This window comes from Crocodylus porosus, unplaced genomic scaffold (genome assembly GCF_001723895.1).
Source record: "Crocodylus porosus isolate Cpor-Errol unplaced genomic scaffold, CroPor_comp1, whole genome shotgun sequence".
NCBI classification, from domain to species: Eukaryota; Metazoa; Chordata; order Crocodylia; family Crocodylidae; genus Crocodylus; species Crocodylus porosus.
Window position 1 is genome coordinate 42,138,347 of NW_017728909.1, and position 25,310 is coordinate 42,163,656.

The following is a 25,310-nucleotide window of genomic DNA, read 5'->3' on the forward strand; positions in this document are numbered from 1 at the left end:
CAAAAATATTCTGAATACCTTATACATCTGTGCTTTTTTCAAGAAACTATTACTTGAGAAGGTGATCATTGAACAATGAGAGTGCATGATCAATTTCATTATTCAAAGGTGACATAATATAAGATTTCCTGACAATTATTAACTGTTTTAAGGCACTGGATTCTTGAAAAAGTAATTGAAAACCCAGGTTGGACTAATAAATTTCATCAACCATATCTAATACTCAAATATAAATAGAAGGATTACCTTGATAATCCTTCAGATTATCTAGTCCCTTCAGAATGATAATATTTAGTGCTTTATATAATGAAAATTACAGCTATTAATTACACATCCCAGCACCCCCTACATTAAATCATGATAAAATGTATTATTTCTCTTTCTAGATATGAACATGGTTGTATAATCTATAGCTCCTGAAACTCTATGGGCTCCACATTTTAAAAGGAAGTGGAGAAGTTGAAGAGGGTCCAGAGGCAGGCAGCAAAGGTGATAAAGGGCTTGGAAAGTAGGTTATATGAGGTAGGCATCTTCTTCTTGTGGAAAAGGTACTTAAGAGGGGACATGATAGCAAATACTTGATGGGCTGCCATAAAGAAAAGGGAAGGCACCTGTTCTTTCTGGCTGCAAAGAGGAGGATGTGGACCAACAGCTAGAAATTGCAGCAAAGTAAGTTTAGATTGGATATCCAAGAAAACTTCTTCACTGTTTAGATAGCAAGGCAATGGAATAGACAGCTTAGGGAAGTTGTGTACTTCCCATCACTGGCGGTATTCAAGAAGAGGTTGAACAGCCGCTGGTCGGAGATGATCTAAGTATATCTATGCCTATGTTCTACCATGGTTATTTCCTATACTTCTGAGCTTTGCTGTTTGGCCCCCCACCCCGCTTTTCTGTTATATGTGTCAGGATGTTTTTAAGCCTTCCCAGAGGCAGTGGGTTCTAGTTACATCCAAGGCTGAGGACTTTAACTGGGGTGTGCCAATACTCCTGCTGGGCCAAAGCCAAAGGTACCTAGCTAAAGGGTCTTGCCCCTCTGCTCAGGGTCAGACCAATTGCTGTATTTGGGGTCAGGAAGGAATTTTACCCCCAACCCCGGTCAGATTGATATGCACTGTGGGGGATTTGCCTTCCTCTCTAGGAGGGGGTGTGGCCCTCTACCGGGGGCCTCTCGAGCATAAATTGACAATTGCACCCACCTGGTCTCATATAGGCGCTCTCTAGTGACTTTAGAGCGCACACCTGGTTCCGGCTGTGGGGTGTGTCCCTGGGACGTGTGTGTTGGATCATGTTCAACCCCGAGGGAGGCCCTGACACTCACCTGCCATGACTTGGTCTTCTTTTCTTCAGTGGTGGGGCTCCTCCTCACAGACTGGGTGCTGCCCTTTGTAGGCATTCTTTGGGCTCAACCTCCCCTACACCTCAGCCATGCACCAGCTCTCAGGACCACTGGATGATGAGTCACCAGCCAGTCCCTTCCTGGTGTTCTTGTTTTCCCTCTCCTCTCCTTGCCCATCCTTCAGTGACCTTTTACCCCTCTGAGGCTTCTGCTGTGCTGCTTTGGTCCTCTCTCTTGATCTGGGGTCACCTGGAGGTTCCTCCGTGCACCCTCCAAAGTAAAGTAACAGAAAAAAAAAGAAAAGAAAAGATTAATTGGGATATGGGCCTCTGCCCACTCCACTCATGGGTCTGGCATCTGTGCTTCTTGAGATCCCTCGATGCCATCCCTCCTTGGCCCGGCTGCCCTGTCGACCAGGTGGGTGATTCTTCTAATGGGGTTGAGACCCCTCCTACGGGTCTCCATCCAGCCCCCTTCAGAGCTGCCAACCCTGCTGGTCCCCAGGGAGCAGCTTCACCCTCAGGCTCAGTAGTTGCTGCCCCCTCTTCCATTTCTCTGCCGCTGGCTTTTAAATCTGCCAGGTGGCGATTTTTGCTGACATCATCTGCTGGCGCCATTCCCAGCTGGCAATAAAAGCAGCTGATGAACCGTGCCGGTGGCCCTTCTCAGTATGGCTCTGCTTCTCCAGGGGATGGTAAGTATACCCACTTTTCAGGGCTTTCTATTTCTTTCTTTGGGCAGGTCAGTCCTGCCTCGGGTCCCGCCATGGGAGGCTGCTCTGGTTCCTCTGTTTTTGTCCCCCTGGGACAACATTTTATAGAAGCAGGACATTAGCTGCCATGGTTCCCCTGCTTTACCTGTGGCAGATTAGAGTGTTAGGTCTGTGTTGTGTTATCCTTGACAGCAATCTTACAGAGTTTAGATTATGTTTTGTATGGGATGGTTTGGATAGGGATGATCCTGCCTCAAGTTGGGGGTTGTACTAGATGACCTCTGGAGGTCCCTTCCAGCCCTACTTCGCTATGACTCTGTAACAGATTCACTATCCTGCACCTACCCACTCCCAGGTCCAGCAACCCTGCTCCATGAAGCAGGTTCCATGCCATCTAGGAGGTGAAAAATATCTTTGTAGTCTCTGTAAATAAACTGTTAACACCATATAGGATGCTTCACAGCCATGGAAAAATGGTTAGAATTTTCTCCAAGGTTAGAAAGATTTTCCTGTTTTATATGCATGTGCATTCTGGAAACAGTCATCTCAAAATGTCTGTAGTATTGACAGAGATCTACTTTGTGTCTGACATTTTGTAGACAATGACCAAAACCAAGTTAACCTTCTTTAAAAATTGGTGCAACATACTCATAGTCTAGTTTGGTGTTTTTGTTGTTTATTTTATTTTTTATGTATTTATTCATTTACAGTCACAGCAGCCACATCTACAGGAAATGCTGACTGTGCAGTAACCAGTGTTACTGCAAAATAGCATCCCCAAACAGCTTTTTGGTGACGCTGACTCCGCAGTAGCTTGTTATTACTGGGAACATCACAGCCAGCATGTCACTGCAGTTCTAAGATTTGAGTTAAAATAGGGTTTTGTATTTGAGAGCTTGAGTGTTTACATGTTGATTTATTTCCTTTTTCCTTATCCATTTAGGACAAGAAACTTTTTCCATTTGCACACAGTTAGAACAAACCCAGTTTCAGAATGCTGATCTTACATTAATTAGATGGAAAAAATTCAAGTCCATTGCATTCTGCTGCATCAGTTTTTATTTCATATAAGGTCAAGCTGATAGGACCCTAGTAACATGTATACCTTCCATTACCATTGCTTTACCATTTCAGAGCAATTAATTGGCATATTTATTACATACAAATAAGTCAACCTCTAGTTAGGCTTAGAATTGTAGTTGAATTGCTAAAAGCATATGCAGGTATCTTTCAGCTTTCATGTTTTGTTTAAAAAGTGACTTAATATGGAACAATCCTCTCCTGTTTACTTTACTTCAAGGCCTTTTAAAATATTCTGACTTTGATCATTACTTTTTCTAGGATAGTATTTTTACAAATAAATGTTACATATTTTCTCCACAGTTTATTTCAGATAAATATTGTTTCAAGACCATTTTAAATGTACACAATTCAATTTTTCTTGGTCTTATTTATTTTAATAGATGTGAACATATTTAAAACTGACTGAAAACATTCTAAGCTAGTCGACTACAAATCTGAATACTTTTAGAAGGAGAGTTTTTTTACTATTTTGGGATGTTGGAGAAAATGTTTGGGGGGGGGGGGGTTGTGGGATTTCCTGTATACTCCCTTTTGGTTTCAATGACTCATTATAATTACTGTCTTAATACCAATGATTCCTAAATCTGATGCTCTACACAAGATCACTCCTCCTCGATTCAGTCTCCTATTTACATCATCCCTCAGATTTCTTGAGCATATTTTAACAAACTCCTTCCTGTCCTTGCAGGACAACATTAGCACTGATGTCATTTCCCTATTTGACCTTTGGCAAGTTAATAGGTGTTTTTGATGTTTTGGACATGGTTGTGTATGAGGGTTGCTCCCAGGGTTTTTAAAAATAGGCTAGACAAACATGTTTTAAATAGGGATAATCCTGCCTTGAATAGGGGGTTGGACTAGATGACTCCCTGAGGTTCCTTCCAGCCCTACTTTTCTCTGATTCTCTCTCTCTCTCTTTCTCTCTGACATTCTTTCTAAAACATTTCTCTTCCTGGATACTTAGCTTAGCTTCTCTATTTGTAAAGTAGAGATAATATTTACCTCCTTTTGTAAGGTGTTTGGAGAGGTGTAGATCAACAGTGCCATATTAGGGATGTGAGTTGTTTCATTCATATATGTCATGGCCTGATGTCACTATCTATGAGTTGGGAATCTTCCATTTTGAATTCAGGATTGGCCAGGTCTTTAAAGGTCAAGATGTTATCATAATAAGAAAGATGTTTCCTAAATAACAACACTTTAGAAATGTTGGGTGCTGATGAAAATGTTGAGATCATTAAAGTGGACCTTCTGGTCTTAGACAGAGGTCTTAGGGCACCTATGAGAATTGATAGTACTTCGGCTATGCCATACTGCCGGCTCCAGCATGTGAGGATGGAGGGTCACCAGCACCTGCGCCTAGAAGGTGCAAAGTTATCATAGTGAGTGACTCCCTTCTTAAGGGGACAGAAGGAGCAATCTATTGCCCTGACCCCTTAGCCCATGAGGTCTGCTGCCTGCCTGGAGCTCGTGTCCAGGATGTGACAGAAAGGATCTCTAAACTTGTCTGGCCCTCCAACCACCATCCCATGCTGCTCATCCACATGGGCACAAATGATATAGCACAGAGCAGTCTGGGCTGGGTGATGCATGACTACAGGGCTCTGTGGGCTGGGCTCAGGGCTCAGATCTGGGGCACAGATAGTATTTTCATCAGTCCTCCCAGTCACAGGACATGGGCTCCACAGGCAAAGGTGCATTGGTGAGGTGAATAGAAGACTCCAGCAATGATGCCATCACAAGGGGTTTGGCTTCTTTGACCATGGTCCACACTTCAGAGAGAGCAGGGGCAAGGGACAAGTAACAGGGAGGGCAGGCACAGGGGACAAGGGGCAGGGAAACAAGGTACAGAGGTCTGTCCACTTACCCCCATTGCTAGTTTCTCTGCCACAACAGTGGGGCAGGGGATGAGTTTAGCAAAGCCTTCCACTACTTGAAGTCATCTTGGATTTTGGTACAGTAACAAAAGTTCAATATGAGACTTGGGTTTGGTGAACATTTTAGCTGCTATGTGGTACTCAAATTATGCTGCACTTACTGCATGTTGGAAATTCCTTGTGTTTTTAACTCTGAAATACTAACTGGTATAGTGTGTTGGGGCAGGCAGATATTGTAGGTCTTTGATAAAGAATGTGTAAATCTATGAGAAATAACTTTATCTGCTGATCCACTAAGGAAATTACTCCTAAATAGGGTTTCACTGTGCATTAGAGTCATTATCATCTTGCAGTAATTGCAGTAAGCTCTGGAATTTCACTGCCTGCTTATATTATAACGATTCCAAACCTTCCTGGGAACCTCCTATTACTCTGGAGTCCTTTAAGTCATTTTGCCTCCAACATTCTGAACTGCTTGATTGGCCTGCAGAACATGACTGACTTGTAGTTAGTCATTCCCCTCCAGCCTCCATAGTTTTTTCCTTTCCTTCCATCACTCATCTCCCTGCCTGAGGGTCAGCAAAGGCTTGAGTTTTTGGCCTCATAGTGCTCATAGTGACTTTTTGTTTGTGGTTTGTGTCATTACCTACCTGACTTGTTTTCTACTCATTGCCACAATTCATTAATGTCCCTAATCCTTGTAGAAGACAGAGATGTCTGAACAAAACACAAAATTTACTTCTTTGATAACCCTGTGCCAGCCTCTCTTCTGAATTTATAAAGGCAACCCTGTAGTAAGGGCTCCTTAATTCTTAAATAGTTCAGAGACAAAATAAATCCCTAGGGATAGTTTATACTTAATCATCACGTGAGACCAATGCGCAGACATCCCCTGTCCCTCCACCTCCCTCCATCTGTGAGTGAGAATGAGAGGTTGGCTGATAGTGGTACTTGGCATAAGTTTTAAAGCTTTTGTGCATATACAGTCTTGCAAACCATGTGGAAGGAGCAGGTGGGTCCCCCCTACAGGGATATCAGTGCAAGAAAATGAGCAGCTGGTATAGGCAAAGCCAAGGTTTTGTTAATTTGTTTAAAAGATTCCTGGACTTTCTACTCTAAGTTTGTATATTATACTAATAAGTTGTGGCTTTGTTTCAAATAAACAGTGAGTCATTATCCTCACTGCAACATGTCCTTCACAAATGAACCATGCATTTTTCAAAGGGAGAAGTAAATACTAGGTCTGCGTGAAGCTTTGGTCACTGATTTGATTCAGCAGAGATTTGGCCTGATTCAGTGGCCAAATCTCTGAATCTGAATCAAATTAGGAGACCCTTTAATCTCTCCAAATCGAATCAGAACCTTCCAGATTGATTTGGAGATATTTGGAGAGATTTGATGATTCAGACATAGACACAGCTTTAAATGTTTTTTCTACATACCTCAAGGTACCAGGTGACTCGTGAATGCTGTGATGCTGGGTCAGAAGTAGTGTCCCACGGGAGTGGGGGCAGTTTCCCAATGCACTCAGTAGTGGACCTGGAAGTGGACTAGAAGCACTTCCGGTCCACTTCCAGGTCCGCCACGGAGCTTGCAGGGGGACCCCTCTGGCTCAGTGACTGGTGCCTTCTGGATCTGGGAGGGCACCCAGGGTCCCTCCCCATTGCCAACTACCGATCCAGGGGGACGCGGGGTCGGGGACCATGTGCTCGGCAGCGGACCCAGAACTGCACCGAAAATACTTATGGTTCCACTTCCGGGTCTGCCACCAAGCACATGGAAGACCCCCTCCCCCCCCGCTCCATCCACCCCATCATCTCAGCATTCATGAGCCACCTGGTACCTTAAGGTATGTAGAAAAAACGTTTAATGGCTGAATCACTGATTCTCTGAATCAGCATCGAATCTTCAGATTCGCTTGAATCAAATCAGGACAGTGATCTGAATCAATTAATTGAATCACTGTCCCCTGATTCAGGCTGAATCCGAATTGAGTATGGCCCATTTCACATACCCCTAGTAAATACCTATTGGTTTAATGTGTTTTATTTTGTTTGCTTGGCTTTGGTTACTGTATTTGTGGGTTAAACTTGGCAGAACCTCATTGTGATAAAATTACAGAAAAATAAGAAATATTAAGATGAGTTTAATTTTAAGAAATTGAAGTAAAATGTTAAGAGACTACTTGGCAACTGTTATATTTTATCCTTTTTTCCCCTAGGCTATGTGGTTATTTTTCCCTTTTAGGGTCTCACAATTATTTCAGTTCTCATTTGACTATTTTACAGAAATACTTTTTGTAAAAGGTATTTCTAACTACAGAATGTTTCATAGTCTCACTGAAAGAATTACATATCACCCAATAGGAATCACACATGTATTTACTGACATTTAAATATTATAAATGATCCTTTACTTCCTCCCTGACTGATATTTTATATTTATCTGTGAAGAATTTTTTTTTTTTTTTGCAGATTTCAAATGATAATGTCAACACAGATGATGAGCATGAACACAGAGGAGATAAAGAAAGTTACCTTTGTGCAGTCTGCCTGGATGTCTATTTTAATCCATACATGTGCTATCCATGTCACCACATCTTTTGTGAACCTTGCTTAAGGATGCTTGCCAAAGACAACCCAACCAGTACTCCATGTCCACTGTGTCGCACAATAATTGCAAGAGTCTTTTTCCAATCAGGTATAGCAACAAAACTTTTTATGTATAGAAAGTATTGGTAACTTTTTCTTTCATTTTTGGCATAAATAAATGTGTAATAAAAATATAGTCGAATCCTTGCTGACCATATACAGTCAAACTCTGCTGTCATATATAAGTACAAATAAATTATGATCATTTCCAGTTGGGTGAATGCATAGAAAGTAGACTTTAATCAATTTATACACATCAGTAATGACTCCATAGCTAAGATTGCATTGGGATTTGTTTGCATTTACATAGATTTAAAATCTGTTTCGCCTTTTCATTGTAGACTTTAGTTTCCAAATAATAGCTTTTTGCAAGACAACAGTGCTTTTTTGTCCATTCTTTTCTAAATATTTATCAACGTCTATATTAGAACACTTAAAATGTTTCCTTTTTTAAATGTTTGTTTTTATTTTTGTTTGGCTCCTTGTAGCTAAACAACTGCAAACTCCAAATTTCACAAATGCATGTATTCCCAGCTTATCACATTAAAAAGTGATCCAGTAGCTATCCCAACTATACAGTTAATCCAGTAAAAGATAAGCTTCTCCTTTCACACATTAAAGGGTCACTTCTCAAATGTTTCATTTAATCATAAAATAATTATTTCTTTATTTATTTTGATGATAAATTAAAAGCCACAAGAGCTGTTGGGTTCTACCCTTTGTTACTTCCTATCTAACCCACCTCTCTGAATCCTCAGCTCTGCCGCTCCTCACTGTAGGAAGTTAGAGGCATAATGAATAGCAGTCCCTTTGAAGTAAACAAGGATGTGGAGCAGCAAGGGTTAAATGTACTGCTCTGCATGTTCAGGAAGTCTTTTAAAATAATGTAGGTCAGAATTATAAACTTGGATCTTAAAAAGAGAGATTCAAACATTGGGGATTAAATGTTTTGACTACATACAGAGCAAAGCCCTCCACAACTCTTAAATCATAAGTAAAGAATGCTGAAAGCAGTGCAGATGGAAGCACTGTACTGCTGGGCTTAGTGTATTTCTTGTGTGTTGCAAAACTCAACCCTGTGCAGGCTAGAAGACAGGACATCACCTCTGCATAGGTTGGCAGAGAAGGAATCCAGTGTGGGTGTCTAGAGATGTGTGGGAGGCTGCTGATGCGCTGTAATTACAAATTAATTGAGTCTGCTGAATCATGCTACTTAGCGCACCTTCAGCAGCCTCTGTGTCACATGTATTAGCATCCCCACACTTCAAAATGGCAGGGGAGGCACTTTAACTGAAGCTTATTCAATGAGGTTTAGTTAAAGGACCCCCAGCACCATTTTGAAGCACCAGGACACTGATACACGAGGCGCTGCAGGCACTTTAATTAGAGCGGCTCGGAGAGCACCCTCCCCCACAACCCTGGAGCACATGTAAAAACACCCTGTATGTATAATAACTTCTCCCAATACCTTTCACTTAAGTTACTCAAAGGCTGCAGTTACCTTCACACTCCATTTCTATAAAGCTTGATACTCCTTTGCCTTAATACACATGGAATAGATTTCACATAATGTGCATAACTCCTGTTAATTATTGTAAGGCCTTATTTGTTTGTTTAGCTATTCCACAAAGCATGTTTAAGCATTATAGAGAGAAGATGAATAAATGTCACAGAGTATTTGGAACAATGCTAACACTTCAAGGTAGGGCATGTATGCAGTTTTTTGTGAAGGAAGGATTAGGTTTGTAATTATGTTATTAAGCAAGCATGTGGTTTTCTAGGAATAAAAAAGTGCTACTGCATAGTTTGCCTGTAAATGAAACCGTAACAACTAGAAAACACAACATATTTATGAGATGTACTTAGTATGGGTAATGTTAATTAAGGAATATGAATTGAAGAAATCCATAAATCTTTACACTGAGCTATCACCAGGGCCATCCCTGGAGTGGGGCAAATTGGGGCAACTGCCCCCCCATGCTTTGGAGGGCTCTGCAGAGCCAAGTGGAGAGGCCACAGCTGCCATGTTTGATGTTTAGTCTGCACTCCCACCAGCAGGTTGGGCGTCTCTTTTTTTTTTTCCAGCTGGAAGTTCTGGCCACCACCCTTCCCACCACGTCCAGTGTGCCGAGGCTTTCACACCCTGGCATAAATGTGCCATGTGATGGGGAGGGGCGCCTTGCGCAGGCTGCTTTGCCCCAGGCCCCGCACCCTGTTGGGATCATCTCTGGCTGTCACTTAGCAGCATAACTGAAAACAGTTGAACTATGTTTATTTTGTTTTATCATAATCCTAGAGCAAGCATTACAAGAAGAGCAGGTGTTAAAACAACAAGGAAATATTGATTATATCATATCCTTAGAGAAATGAATAAAATCAATGTATGAGGGGAAATAAGCGATGCCAGACAAATTTAAAATATAGTAAACACTCTCTCACAAGAGACTCCTAAATTCTTTTAAAAGGCATTTTTGAAAAGCCAGTCTTGCTTTAAGTTCTGTGCATATTACTAAAATACCATTTGCCAATATTCTTTATATTTTATGTTAGTGTTACTGACTTGAAACTATAATCCCCATGCTAATCTATTTTATCTTCTGGATATAGTCTGCAAGTGTCTTTTAGTGTAATCTCATTTTGTTTTAAAAAGTCATTTTCAAAAACAATTAGGGATTTATTCAGAAATTCACCTTTTGCTCTGTGCTGTTTTTACAAACTGACCACAAGCAAAGCTTGAAAGCTACATGTTACAAAACCACAGAGTAGATAAGTGTTCGAATCCACTTTGCTGCATCTCTTATGGTTCCATATTTAGGCACATAAATAAAAATGCTGTGAATTTTCAGATCTGCAACATTTCTGCTGCTGAAGCTAGTGGGAACTGCCAGTCCATTTCTATTCCTCTGAAGATCAGACAACTTGTTTAGATACCTAACTATAGATTTAGCCCTGATTTTGGGCAACAAAATAGGAAAATACTAGATTTTGGGGCTTGGTTTTCATCCAAGCTTTATGTGGCTTACCTTTTTTTTAAAAGGCAGAAATTTGAAATAAGAGTGCAAGTGTTAACCAAAGCCAGGCTAATGCATAGATAGGCAAGCTAGGCAGGTGCCTAGGGCCGTGGGCTGCATGCGGGGAGGGGGGACAATGCTCCCCTCTGCCACAATGCAAATGGCCCCCTCCCCTTCCCTGGATGCCTGGGGAAAGGGTACTGGTTGATAATTATAATCGTTTTTCAGTTTTGACCGGGTTCTCATTCACTCAACAAAAGGCACAGTGAGCAATACAAAACAAACAAGGAGACTCATTTACATACCTGTTTTCCATGTACCTGGGCTATGAAAATAAAATATGCAAATTAATCCTCCTTAACACACCTTTGCAACAGCAGCACCAAGAGAGAAAGAGGTTCCTTCCCCCACTAGAGTCCAGCTTCAGTTTTAAATTAAATCATATAAATCTTCCCAGCTTTTGTAAAGGGAGGTTAGAGAGGGGCTTCCCCACCGCCCTTGCCTAGGGCCCGCTGCAATTAATTGGAACAGCAGCTTGGCTCTGAAATTAAGAGCCAGAGTTTATGTAGCTAAAGCCTTTCCTCTAACCTACTGACTTTTCAAATTCATCTGTTGGCTACCCAATCTAATTTCTTTCTATAGCAAGAAAAAATGTTAAAGGAGGTTTTTCCCTCTCTTTCTGTTGTTTTTCCTGGGTGTATTGCCCCAGACAAGAATGTGTTTTTAGAAGTCTGTCTTAATTTTTAAAGTAAAATATTTGGAATCTGATAAAGGATTTTTTCTTGATCTGTATCTTATGTTTGTAGGAAGCTTTTAGGAAGGCAAAAAGAATTTTTAGTATTATTTTGTGCTATATCTACAAAATCTCATTTTCTTGTGATCTTCAGCAACTGGAAGAGATGATAGTAATTGGGAAAAAATGCACAGGCATCTTTAGCTTTCCTTTTTGTCCTTGTCCAAATGTATTTCTGTGTTTTCTGTATTTATCCAGGTTCTAATTATATCTTTTCCATTCATTACAGAACTGAACAACTCTACAAAATCTTTCTTCCCTTCAGAATATTTGAAATTAAAAGAAAATTTTCAAAAATCAAGTTCTGCAAAATGGCCTCTGCCCAGCTGCAGAAAAGCATTCAGAGTTTTTGAAGGTAACAAAATCACTACAGAAAACATTGTAATTTGAATGATACAATATTTTAGCTATGCAGAGCCTAATTTTCCACCAAATACATGTGTAATTAGTAACTAATTTGCAAAAAAATTTTAGCCATCCATTTACATGGACAATTTGTATGCACATTCACAGTAATTGTATGTGCAGTATAATGCACATTTGGCAACTTTCCTGTAGACAGCAGGAATCATTTATTTTCTTTCTTGAAAAATATCAGCTCTAGGCTATGGTCAAAAAAGGATCAGTCTTCTGTGAAAAAGTAAAAGTATAAAATACTAGGTAGGTATATCTCTCATATGTTTAGTCTGCTGGCTTTCTGCATATAAGGTGGAATAAGGCTTGTTACTTTTTTTTCTTTTTTGTCATCTGAACATAATGTGTGTTTTCTAAAAAGGAAAAGAATAGATCTTGTAGCTAAATTAATCCTTCAACTTTCCCCTTACTGTTAGCTGAAGAGTATTGAGGCTAAAGGAACAAAATGTCTGATTCTGCCTCTTCCTTGGATTAAGAACAGGAATACAGAAATCAGAGATTTCTGCCTTCTAGCCCAAATAATCTTCAGTTAACCACCATGGACATAATAGTGTTAAGTAAGCTACACGAGAACAATCATCTGCTTCATATGATAAGAAACAAAGTATGTATCCCTTTTTCCAATTCAAGGATTTCTGTTGCCCCAGGCTAGAGGTACTGATATAGCTGGCGCCAAGTAATAAGGATACTCTAGTTGTTGGAATAGTTTCCCAGAGTACTGAGTCTTTATCAATGATACTTTGCCAATAATATTTCACATTTGTTTAAATAATGTACCATGCTTCTAAAAACATATAATGTGTAAGATACCTTTTTAACAATGGTTAGTCTATCCAGTCCTGTTTATACATTGAAAACAGGGCATTCTGGTTGACAAAGGAGAGGTGGATCAAATGAAGTCATGATTTAGATACTGAAAACAGGAAATTCTGTAATCCAGGAGTTCCCAAACTGCAGTACGTGTAACCCTGCAGGTACACATGTTATGCAGAAGGCTGTTGGAGCATGTCAGTTTCCACACTCCAGCAGAATCGATTAATCGAGTCTGATCCTTTGCATTAGATTTCCAGTGTGTCAGAGCAGGCTCCACGCAAATGTGTAGAAGCCCTAAAAGATTGGGTAATTTCACCCGCTGCACATCCGCAGGTAGCAACAGCAGTAGCAGCTCCAGCCGCATCATTCACTATACTCAAATCCAAGATGAGGCTTTTTTCCCCCATGTAAAATGGGGAAGAAAACCTCGTCTTGGATTTCTGTAAATATGATATTCTAAGGATTTCTGCATATCAGAAGTACCTCCAAAATATGTTGTTTGGCTTTAATATTGTAAAAGCTAGAATAAGTGAATCTTGAAGAAACTGGCCACTGAGCAGATGTGATTAAAGTTAGGAGCCAAAATTGATTGTGCTAAATGTTGACAAAAGAGTCGGGGGGGGAAGTCTGGTGAGGGTCAGACCTAGGATTAAATTAGAGTTGTATGTTATACAATCTGATCCTAATTTTCTAACAAGCACAGAATTATAGGCTTGAGGTTTGAAACAACAATAATTTTTTTAACATGCTTCCTGATTAAAGTTCAGTTCAAGTCATTGTTGTGCAGAATATAAGGCCCCTCTGCATAGGCAGTTAAAGGCATGATGGTGTCTAATGCATGATCCACACAATTGCGCCTCCTGCCATGCCACAGTGCATAGCAGGAGGCATGCTTGTGGAATCATACATGAGATCACACTGTACCTTACTGCTGCTGAGAAGCAAGCTCCCGCATCTGGGAGCCTCCTCAGTTAAAGGGCTCCCAGCCATGGGGCGCCCCACACATCTCAGGCTGAGGGATTCTGTCTGCCACAATCCCCCAGCCTTGGGGGTGTGAGACGCCCCTGAGGCTATGGGTTTGTGGCTGCTGTAATCCCCCAGCCTCAAGAATATGTGAAACAGCCGTGGCTGCAGGTTTCACACATCCCCAAGTCTGGGGGATTATGGCTGCTTCAGTCCTACAGCCCCTAGGATTTCCTGCCTCCCCATGGGTGGGGGGGGGTCACAGCCCAAGGGGTTTCATGCACCTTCGAAGGCTGTGGAATTGCAGCTGCAATGTTCCCACAGCCCAGGGGGTTTCATGCATCCTTGGGGCAACTGTGCTCCCATGCCACCAGGACCCAAAGTCAGCGGGGACTGAAAATCCCCCCAGCTATGGGCCTTCCAGTCCCATGGTCCACCTCAACAGCTGGGAGCCCCATCAGCTGCCAGGGCTCCCAGCTACAGGAGAGACATGTGCATGTGCAAATTAAAGCTCAGTAGCAACCAGCTATAAAGTTAGTACACATTTTTGAGGTCTGACGTTATAGCTGGTTGGAGCTTTTTGTGACATAATAGCTCCTTTGCACAGGTAGCTGGTTTCAATGTAATTGCACAATTGACCAGTTAATTGTGGCATACCTGTAATGTGTAAAGGGGCTTAATTAGCAAGAAAGAACATGTTCACAGTCTTATTTTCTTTTATTAAATAAACAAGCTCCTCACTACTTTAGTGCCTGTATTCTGCCCTGCTATCTGCTTTCCAGATTTTCTTTTAAGAGCATTAGTATTGCACCTCAGTGCTGTAGGTGTATCTCTTAGAATTGATAAAATATTTATTGCAGTCTTTATCTTGGAAACCTTTTTGCCCACTGCAACCAAATACTTTCTGAATCACACATTAAATAGAATTTCCTGTATAAATATTTTCTAACATCTGAACTTTCAGAATATGCAGAATGTCCATGAGAAGGAAAATATTTTAACTCTCATCTTTCCAGAATAAAATACACAGAATATTTAAAATCTACAGTGTCAGGGAAATTATAAAGTTTAATGGAATATTATAAAAACTAACAGTCTAGCAAAAGTTGGGAAGAGGCTTGCGCACCCGAGAAACCATGACAGGGGCTGCTGCCCCCATCAGGGTCCCCGCCCCATCACCACTCCAGTGGCAAGGGTGGGGGTACAGGCAGGGGCCGGCCAGCATGGTCCCCTTAGGCAACGGGGCCACAGAGAGGGTTATTTCCCCACTCCCTTTGGCATCTGGTGGAGGGGCAGGAAGGGGGTTTATTCTACTGCTTGCCCTGTACAGGGAGCAATTAGCAGAGGTGGTGTTTGGGGCCAGCAGGCCCCGGGTGCAGCCCCCTGGGGGCAGACGGGGGAATAAACCCCCTTCCTGCCCCCTTTGCCTTAGGGGGCCATGCCTGCCAACATCTGGCCATGCCCCCATCCTGCCGCTGCAGCAGCAATGGGGGAGCACCAAGCTGACCCAGGCTTGGTGCTGTGCCAGTGGGACAGTGAGAAGGGAATTAAAGTCACTCCCTGGCCAGTTCACTTGAGGCCACTGCTCACCCCACAGCACAACTTCCCCCACAGCAACACCTCACAGCACAACTTCCCTGCAGCTGAAGGCACACTCCAGGGCCCCCAGCTTCTGGTCTTAGCCACTGCATGCATGTGCCTGCATTTCCTGAGTCAAGAGGGAATGTCTGTTCACGTGTAAATTAGTTCAATCTACGAAGGTCAGACTAACCTGAAAAGACTGAATCAATTCAGGTTCTGGCTTTTTGAATGTCTGTCCCTAGCCATGGAGTCTATTATCTGCACAATGCCTCAGTGTCTTTCTCCAGAGCCTGCATTTAAACTGTCCTAGGGCCACATGCTACTCACGAGCTGCAGTTTGGCCAGGTCTAGATTTCAGAACTTCTCAAAGGCTGTATGACCCACCTCTGGCAGTAGAATGGCAGCTTGTTAGCATGGCTGCCAATGCCTCCTGAACCCAGAGGGCAAACACCATCACTACTCACCCCTCCCTCCTTTTCTTGTGCTGCTAAGTTTAGATACCAATGGCAACCAAAGACCCCAAATTAAGTGGCAGGGAAGTGGGTGGGACAGCAAGCAATGGCAGCATTCACCTGCTGGGTTTCAGAGCCACACCAATGCAGCAGCTTCAATACATGTACTAACAAGTCTCACAAGCCACAGTTTAACCCCTTGCAGGCCACATGCACCCTGCATCTACCAGTTGGACAGGCCAGATTTAGATACATACTACCAAAAAATCAACTCATCAGAAACAATGTCCTGAGTAAAGATTGTATTGTATAAGACCTGGACTAGGAGATTCTGTTTCTTATTTTTGTTCATTTTTGAAAATGAAAATATGTAAATCAAGGAAAGACAAAATACAGCCCATGGACCATATCAAGCCCACCAGGCACCTTCTTCCGGCCCACGGCACCCACCAACAAATTGTGTCCCACCCAGCCCTTTCACCCACGAGGGTGGAAGCGAGGCGCCCATGTATACAGCCCCCACAACATACCCTGTTGTGCATCACTACCACCCTCATGGGCAGAAGGGCCCAGGCCATCCAGCAGCAGCTTCCATGTGGGGCTGCTGCTGCTGTTGCTGTAGGCTTCCCCATGCCTGCTTGCTATGGGCAGCAGATAGGGAAGTGGCCTGGGGCTGGCAGCAGCGCCAAGCATGAGCCTGTGCCGGGGGGGGAAGTGGCAGTGCAGAGCCCAGGTTGGGAGTGGTGTGGGGAACCCCTCCACACTTCTCCCATGGCATGCAGCCCCACCAAGGAGCAGTAGCAGAGCTGCACACTGTGGCAAGGAGTGCAGCTCCTGCTAGGCAGTCAGTATCTTCAGCACTCCCCACACTCATGCAGCGTCAGAGGGAAGCCCCATACTCTGGAGCTGGCTGCCTTTCCTACCCTAGCTAGCTCCAGTGCATGGGGCTTTCCTTCCTTGCCTAGCCAGTGCATGGAGCACTGGTGATGCAGACTGCCTGACAGGGGTCACACTCCTTGTGGCAATATGCAGCGCTAGCTGGAGCCAGGCACCAGAGCCCCGAGCAACCCCACCTGCTGCTGTGCCTCTAGGGGGAATGTGGGGCCCCACACGCCTCCCACCCTCTCTCACACACCCCCAGCAGCACACAGACTCACCCCCCCACATATACACAACCCCTCAACATACCTTATTTCCCCCACACACACTGCACACACACACCCCAGCACCCCACCATACACACATACCCAATACCCCTCACATCCCATGATATACACACGTACCCCCACACACCACCATGCACACACACACCTCACACCCAACCACTCATACATACACCCCCCCACACTCCAGCATACACACACACATGCACCCAACTATCCCCCACAGTAAAGAAGACTAAGAATTTATTTTGAGTTATTATGCAATCTCCTCTATATACACTATGCAAACACAAATCTTGACAAAAATATTTTTGTAATAAAATGAAAATACGTTATACTAGTTGTTTGGTTTTTAGTGTATGATTTGGTTTTTTTTTTTTCTGGTTTTAAGATGGGAACCCCCCCTCTTAAAAGGAGTATTTCCAGGGTGCAAGGGGAGGGACTTCCAGTAGCAAAGGTCAGGAGTTAGGGGTGGGACTTCTGCCAAGATGGTGGCCAGGGGGGCAGGGCAACTATTAAGGGGCAGAGCTACCTATGCAGCCCTCAAAAGCTCACCAAAACTCGTTAAGCAGCCCTCCACCCAAAATAATTGCCTGCCCTGATGTAAGCCCAATAAATTAAATGAAATAGCAAAGGTATAGTCAAGAAAAGAATTCTAGCCAGACTGTGTAAAACATTAAAAATAACAGATGTTCACATACAGACAGACACTGTTGTTCCTCTCTGCCCTAGTAATCTAGAATATGAACAATATTTGTTTTACATGTTAAATATATATTCTAGATGCTTTTAGCAATTGTTATATAAGCACAATAGATTAGATAGAGTAGTTAGCTAGTAAATATCACAGGTCATGTATTAACACCGTCTATGTATGTTGTCTTGCCCATGTTTCTTCAGTATCTGCCTTGGAATGGATTTTCTCCTAGGTTAATCACCGACGGGACACAATTAGATCAACACCATTATGCAGTTGTAAATCAAGTGCAATACAAATAGCCTGTATCTAAAAATGTGCGGAAAATTTTTAAATGTTTTGTTTGAAAATGAAACCAAACTAAGGAATCTATGTTTAATGTGCAGATAGTTCGCCAAAAATATCCAAGAAATTATGCACCTATTAGTATGAAATTTGGTCATATGGTTAACTGGCACACTGTATGAGAAACAAAGCAAATGTCTTATAATAGTGATGACACTCCAAAACTGCTGCACATAGTAAGGCATAGCAATATAGAAGTTGTATTACACTTGTGATTTGTGAGGATAGCTGGGTCCCAGAACATTGGGACTACACAAGAAAGCCAAACATTTCTGTGCAGAGCTTTGCCTTGTGGAGACTTTCTGTATTTTAAGGACCGGTTTCAGTGCTTCAAGACTACCTGTGGAAATGCACATCAGTTGAGTCACAGCACTGATCAACACTGGCTGGGAGCAGGCAGAGCAATGAATCAAGCTGTACTCATTGCATAATGTCTACCATTTACATGAGCTGGCTTTGTTTTTCAAGATGTTGCCTGACAAATTGCTGACGAAATCAGACAAAATGAAAGGAGTTAGAAGACAGGAGGAGTGGATATCTGTCAAGCTATCTGTAGATGCTGACAGTGTACATAAACTGAAGCCTGTCATCCTTGGTAAAGCACAGACTCCAGAATGTAATACAAAGTTCAGCCTACAATTGTATGATTACTACATAAAGAGGAAAGTATGGATGGTGAGTGGGACTCTGTGAGAATTCAGCCCAAGAATGAGGTATGAGAAACACCACCTTTTTCTGCTGATGTACAGCTACCTCATTCCTGAAAATCCTGATGAACTTTTCAGTAGTTTCTACAGACAACAACCACCAGTCACTTGTCTGTGGTCACAGCAATGAATGCATACAAAGCTAATAACAGTGTTCCTGTGCCATTTGTGACACATGCTGACCCTGAATGCAGCAGGAAAACACTCCCAGGGTGTTCTCACAGCTTCAGAAGTGCCCTTATCCACAAACCCCTCTCCGCCATCTGTTGCTTAACCACTGAGAGCAACTGAGAGGGTTCAAAGGTTATCCCCCTGACCAACAGCACCTCAGCTTTACCTCTGTCACCTAGGTCTTGCCAGCTCTTAGTAACTGGAGGAGGGGCAAAGTGACTGAGGCACCTGTCTGGGGCACCAACTTAGAAGGGGTGCCAGAACTCCCCACACACACACATTCCACTCCCCCCCCCCACCAGATTTTTGCTATGGAAGTGCACCCTCCATAGATATGCTACGGAGTGAGGCCAGAAAACCAGGGAGGAGGGTACCACAGGGTGCTGCAGCTGACAGCCAGGCTTGCTGCACACCAGCTGCAGGAAAATATCAGAAAAAATAGTCTGATCTTGCCTTGAATCTTCAGTCCAAGAATGTAGCTTCTCAGCCCATGGGCTGAGGGCCTAAAGTGTTTCCCTGTGCTTGGGAAAACTAAAGACAAACATTTGCTCTCCTGACCAGGCTTAAGTATGGTTTCTTATCTGGTCATTTACACACATTATCCTCTGGGTTCTTGCAGAGCCCACACTATGCATATAACTTCCTGCCCCCAAGGGTGTGCATGTTTACCAAACAGGAAGTCTTTCCAGATCTAATTTTGACCAGAATATTTTCATCCTTTCAGACATACCCAAACATAGTCTTTCATTTAATTTTCCCACTGTGAGAAATGTCTTTCCTTGAATAGCTTGTTCCTAGGTGATAACACATGCTAATGTTTCTCCTCTTAAAACATAAATATGTCATTGTCTGGAAGGGCCAGGCTCAGGGGCCTCAGACCACATATACCTATGTCAGATGCTAATTTTCAGTGCTAATTTTCTTCAGCCTTTTAGGCTTTGGGCCTCTCCATTGTTCAAGGAGTGACACCTGATCATCCTTATCATACTATGGAATCCTGGCCCTATTACAACAGATAAAAATGCATTTCATATCATATACCACAATGCCATAAGTAAACATAAGGACAATAAGACTGAACACGACTTGACACTACCAATAAAGAGAGACTACAGATGTCATATCCGTAAAACAAACTCAGAGAAACATGCATGACATCCCATGAAGGGTTTGTGGTACCATTGATATCAGTCACAGTCGTAGTTGAAACCAATGATACAATCCATTGGACCAAGCTAAGTTGGTACAATTCAACTTTAGTGACCACTGAGAACTGTTGGTACTAGGAGACTGCCAACAATCAACCATATGAACACAACTATAAAGTTACGTATTGTGGACATGCTGGCTTTGGATATTGATGGCACCATGCTGGTGACATCATTATAGACCATTTTGGAAATATATTCAAGAAGCTTCCAAGTTCTGGTCATAGATGTGCATCTACCAACATGCCAACATGCAAGCTAAGACTGCTAGAAAACACTCTGCACCCTGAGCAGAGCCACTTGGTTTTGAAGCGGCACCAACTTCAAGGGTTGAGCTCACTGGCTGAGGAGTAGTCTGGAGCCGGTGTACAAGCCTGGACCCTGCATTTGGGCTTTGGCTACTTAATGCCTCACAACTTGCAGCAGCTGTACCTGTTCCCCTTCTGCCTGGCAAAAGCCCAGTCCTGTTTATCCTTTTGGGTGTCCTGGATTCCCTGACTCCTAACATCTGCCACTGCCTGGACTACAGATTTGGATCCTGCTTAGTGATTTGGACTGTCTGGTTCTGACCCTCTTATGTAGCCTTGACCCCTGGTCTGGATCCTCCTCGGGCTCAGGTCCTTGTCTACGCCTGTGCTTCTCAAAATTACCTATAATCCAGTTCCTTACAAATGACTGATGAGAAGATCATTAGCTTAGCGTAGGCAACATTCATCATAGCTGATAACAGTGATGTTGGTGAGACCAAGACTGAATCTATTGTATTTACGTGAATACAAAATAACCCTGAATGTGAGACAACCCTCCAGTATTTAGGTTCTACACACAAAAAATATATAAATTTATTATAATTTTCCATGCATGGAAACTAATTATTGAAGGATCATCTTAAACTCATCCCCCCCCCCCTACTGAAAGTGGGGGGGAAGGTGATGAGGGGGGTAGTAATGGTTTAGACAGTGGAGGACGGACAGCGAAGAAGGAAGTAGGGGGCCATATGTGAAAGGGCAGGCTATGGGGGCAGGTTGTAGGGAGCAGGCTGTGTGAACGCAGGGGGCAGGCAGTGAGAGAGACAGACAGGCAGCCAGCCCCCTGCTGCCTGCCTCCCCACTTATACCCCCTTGTGCTTGTGCCCCACAGCCTCAGTTTGCCTCAATTTTCCCTTCCCATGCTCCCCCCTCCTTCCCTCTCTGTGCCATTTCTGTCACCTGTAGCCTCAGGTCCCTGCTCCCCTTCCTCCCATCTTCTCCTCCCTGAAGTCTCTCTTCCACTTCTTGCCCCTCCACCCCGACTTAACTTTGCTCCACACTCCACACCAACAGGCTCCATCCCTGCTGCAGCCCAGGGAACAGACCATGGCTCCAGCCATGTAGCAGCAGGATGGAGCCAGCACTACTGTTCCAGCCTGGCACTGTAGCAACAGCAGTAGGAGGGATGGAGCCTGCCAGCATGGAACAAAAGTAAAGATAGTGCAGTAGATGGGGAAGAGACGGGCAGAAGCGGTGTGGAGGGGGAGATTGGGGACTTAAGGGGAGGAGTGGCATGCAGAGGCATGGGGATGAGGCAAGGGGCAGGCAGCAGCTCTGGCTTTGGCTCCAACTCCAGTCCCAACCCTGGGTTGAGGCTGAAGGCACAGCAGCAGCCTGCCTCACTCTCTTTAAGTAAATGTGAGATCAATAATCTCCATAAGAGATTATTTTCACTGAATAAATCGGTAAGCTGCTATATTGCTTGAAGACTTCATAGTACTAAAAGGCAACATATATTTAGGACATGCTGGAAGCTGATGTAAAAATTCTTCAGATAGAGGTTCATCGTGTTTTTCCCCCTTCATGACACATTTGTACTATAGGTAGGGACCTACCGAATTCATGGCAGAAATGGGGTACACTGTGGCTCCTTTAATCTTGCAGGTTCCCTTGGCACCCTGCCCCTCCCACTGATTGGTGGGGCCCCTCCTGCAGTTCACTCCTGATCAGTGGGGAGGCAAAAACTGTAGTTTTAAATAATGGTGCCATTTTTGCCTTCTGCCACTGATTAGCTGAGGGGCCTCGGATGGCCCCGCTGTTTGCTGCTGACTGGCAGGGAAGCAGAAACCATGCCCTATTTAAAACCATGATTTAGCTTCCCTGCTGACCACAGGGAAGCAGCGGGGTCCTCTGCTAATCACCAGCAAGCGGAGGAGGGCAAAGGGCAAGGTGTGCATGGAAGAACATGCAAAATTAAAGAAGCTACCGCATATTCTATTTCTGCCATGAATTTGGTAGGTTCCTAACTATAGGCCCTAGTTGTTATTAATTACAGTGTGTTAGGAAAATGCAATTTCTGATTACCTTTTTGGTGATTTTAATATATATAAGTTATAAGTAACTGGTATGCGTATGTACTCAGCCCTGTGTCTTTGACCCAGTTTTTTATTATAGTTCATGTGCATTGTATAATATTCCTGTTACTGTGTCTACCTTGCCTCTTCCCATGAATCAAGTAGATGTGGTTATTGACTAGATCATGGGTATAGACTGTACATAATATTTATAATGCAGTAACATCCAACAGCTCCAAACAAAATTGGGGCCATGTTCAGGTACTATAAAAACAGAAACAAATTTATAATCCTCAGATCATCCTGAAAAGTAATTCAAGAACATACAAGTAGTAGGTAGCAAAAGAATGGTAGACAGTTTTCAAGGTGAAGACAAATCTTAAACTTGATGTAGTGAAACTGGGAAGGCCACTGGAGAGATTGAAAAAAGGGGACTGATACAGTCAAGCGCAAGCAAAAAAGGTGCACATAACAGTATGTTGTAAAGTTCTGAGAGGAAATTGATTAGGAGGACCAGAGAGGTGGAGATAACAGTAATCTAGATGAGAAGTGATGAAGAACTCAGAGAAGAATATTGACCGCATGTAAAGGACCTTAGGGCATCTTTACAGGTGCTCCACAGATGTGTGGGGGGCAGGCTGGGAGTGCTTTAATTAAGTACACATAGCATCTCATGTATTCAGCGCTCCACATTTCAAAGTGGTGGCCATTCAACAAATTTAAATTAAAGCACCCCATTTTGAAGTATGGGGACACTGAATACACAAAACGGGGAGGCTGCTGGAGCACCCTAATTAGCATGTTCCAGCAGACTCGATTAATCAAGCTCTGATTCTGTTTGTGGGTGGGTGAGGGGCCTCAAGCCCTTCACCACAAATCTCCCCCCCCCCATGGTACACAGTCCCTGCTACCAGCACCAGGCACCAGGCCCTCGGCACTACAGGTGGAAGCTATGTACCATTGAGCCAGGCCAGCTCTGTGCCTCCATGTGGGGCTTCTAGCACTCCACATGGGAGCTGCATGTGGAGGTACATAGCTCAGCTGGCCTGATGGCATGAGAACTGGGAGCCACAGGCTGTTGCACAACATTGGGCCAGGCAGGCTCTGTGCTGCCACATGCAGCTCAGTGCCAGAAGCCCCACATGGAGGCACAGAGCCAGACCAGCCTGATGGTGCGTGGCTCTCACCTGCAGTACCAGAAGCTTTGCATGCTGGCATGGAGCCAACTTGGTTTGGTTCAAAGGTGCACACCAGTGAACCAGGCTGGGCAGGCTTCATGCCATCAAGCGTAGCTCCCAGGATTTAGCCAGAGCCACATGCTGCCAGGGGGCTTTGCCTGTAGCAAGCCAGGAGTGTCCTGGGGGCCTGCTGCCTGCTGCCACCAGCGGTGGGGGGGGGGCCACATCCACCCACAAACCCCACACTCACCCACCTGCAAGCAGGAGCTCCCATCCCCACTCACCAGCTATCCAGTTGCACACCATCACACTAGTTGCCTCCTCATGGGACTCCCAGTGGAGTGCTGGATGCCCCATGGAGATGGAAGCAGAGCCCACCCGGTCTAGTGGTTGTCACAGGATGGGGTCCTTAAGGACGGCCATGATCTCCCAAGGCCCCTTGTCCATGCCAATTCAGCCTGATGCACATCCTCTGTTTTTTCCTGCCACATCTTTGATGGAAAATATAAAGTAGGGAGGCTCCCTTTAAGTCCTCTTGGACATAGTTTGCTGGACTCTCAGACCCCATGGGCTCCCGGACCCTTTGTGGGTCCCATTTTACAAACAGTGTTTCAGAACACCCTAGCCTTATGGGCTATATGCTTGGCTCCAACTGCCCCTTTACAATGCCCCAAGCCTTGCTGATGGTACTGACATTGTTTGGTCTGGGCCTTGTTATAATTTGGCCCCCTTGTCCTCCCTGGGCTCCCCGCGGCCCTGCCTTGCTCCACACCCCGCAGCCCCACAAAGTGCTGCACCCTCTCTGGCGCTGCGGGTCAGTGCACCCCAAATGCTGCGTACTCTCTGGTGCTGGGGTTCCCACGCTGCTGTGGGTTCCCTATGAGGCCTCCTCCTTCCCCTAATAGCCTCACCCAAACCACCGGTTTTATACAACAATAAACAAAACACAAGCCCCTGGGCTGTAACAAATTCAAGCCACTCAGCTATAACCTCATTCAAACCCCACCGGGGAATGCTCCGTCCCTTAACAGTATCGGAAGCTGCCCCTGCAGACAGGCCTCTCCCCTTTGCTTGCTCTGGGAGAGCTCCTTCCCCCTTGGCTGCTGGCAGGGAACTGCTGTCCCTGGGCCCAGCCCTGGGGCTTATATGGGCCCAGAGCCCTGCCCCTTCTGGTCAGCTGACCACATGCAGGTGCAGGCTAATTTCCCCTCTGGTTTGTTGCCCTGGGCTTCTGTCTCTCTCTTTTTGGGCTCTTCCCCCAGGCAGTTTTCACCCTTCTAGGAGCAGGGTACTTTTGTTCCCTGCGACAGTGGTGTACAACCTCTGAAAGCCCGCCTCCCACCAGCTTTCAGAAGGACAGCCACGGGCCAGGAATAATTGTTTTTGGAAGGGTCCCCACAGGTTGGATATAATAGCCTGGTGAGCTGGATCTGGCCCACAGGCTATATTTTGCCCACCGCTGAAATTAAGTGTATGATCAACATGAGGTTGGTATGGCCTGCATAACTCAGTAATGGTGTTCTACTGGGAAGTAAAGTGAGCAATCAAAATCATATTGAGAGAGCTTTTTTACTATACTATACAATAAAGCATTTCTTACGCTGTCTCCTTTATGGGTTAAAGAACTTTTGGTAACTATACAGTGAACATATTGCTAATCCCTTGCTATTCCCTTTAGATGTATCCAGGTGCTTCATTCTGAAATGAAGTGCTGGCTGGTTCTTTTGGTTTTTTTACTGCTCTTTCACTTGCTACATCTGAGGTGACTGAGACTGTTAAAAATAGAAACTTCTCCTGGAATTAGTCCACCACAACTAAAATGAATGTGG

At 44.1% G+C, this 25,310-nt stretch overlaps 1 protein-coding gene and 1 long non-coding RNA gene across 3 annotated transcripts in view; one reads left to right on the forward strand and one right to left on the reverse strand.

Annotated features, from left to right (window-relative positions):
* RNF180 (ring finger protein 180) overlaps nt 1–25,310 on the forward strand; it is a 117,521-nt gene that overhangs the window by 76,180 nt on the left and 16,031 nt on the right. For both annotated transcript variants that reach the window (XM_019532131.1, XM_019532132.1), the window contains exons 4-5: nt 7,486–7,711; nt 11,696–11,821. In XM_019532131.1, the coding sequence (XP_019387676.1) occupies nt 7,486–7,711; nt 11,696–11,821 (352 nt within the window). The remainder of the gene's footprint in view (nt 1–7,485; nt 7,712–11,695; nt 11,822–25,310) is intronic.
* On the reverse strand, nt 1,777–19,404 carry LOC109307956. Its single transcript, XR_002100419.1, has 3 exons — nt 19,305–19,404; nt 18,276–18,280; nt 1,777–1,787 (listed from the first exon to the last, which is right to left on the reverse strand). It is a non-coding gene; the product is annotated as an uncharacterized LOC109307956 (long non-coding RNA).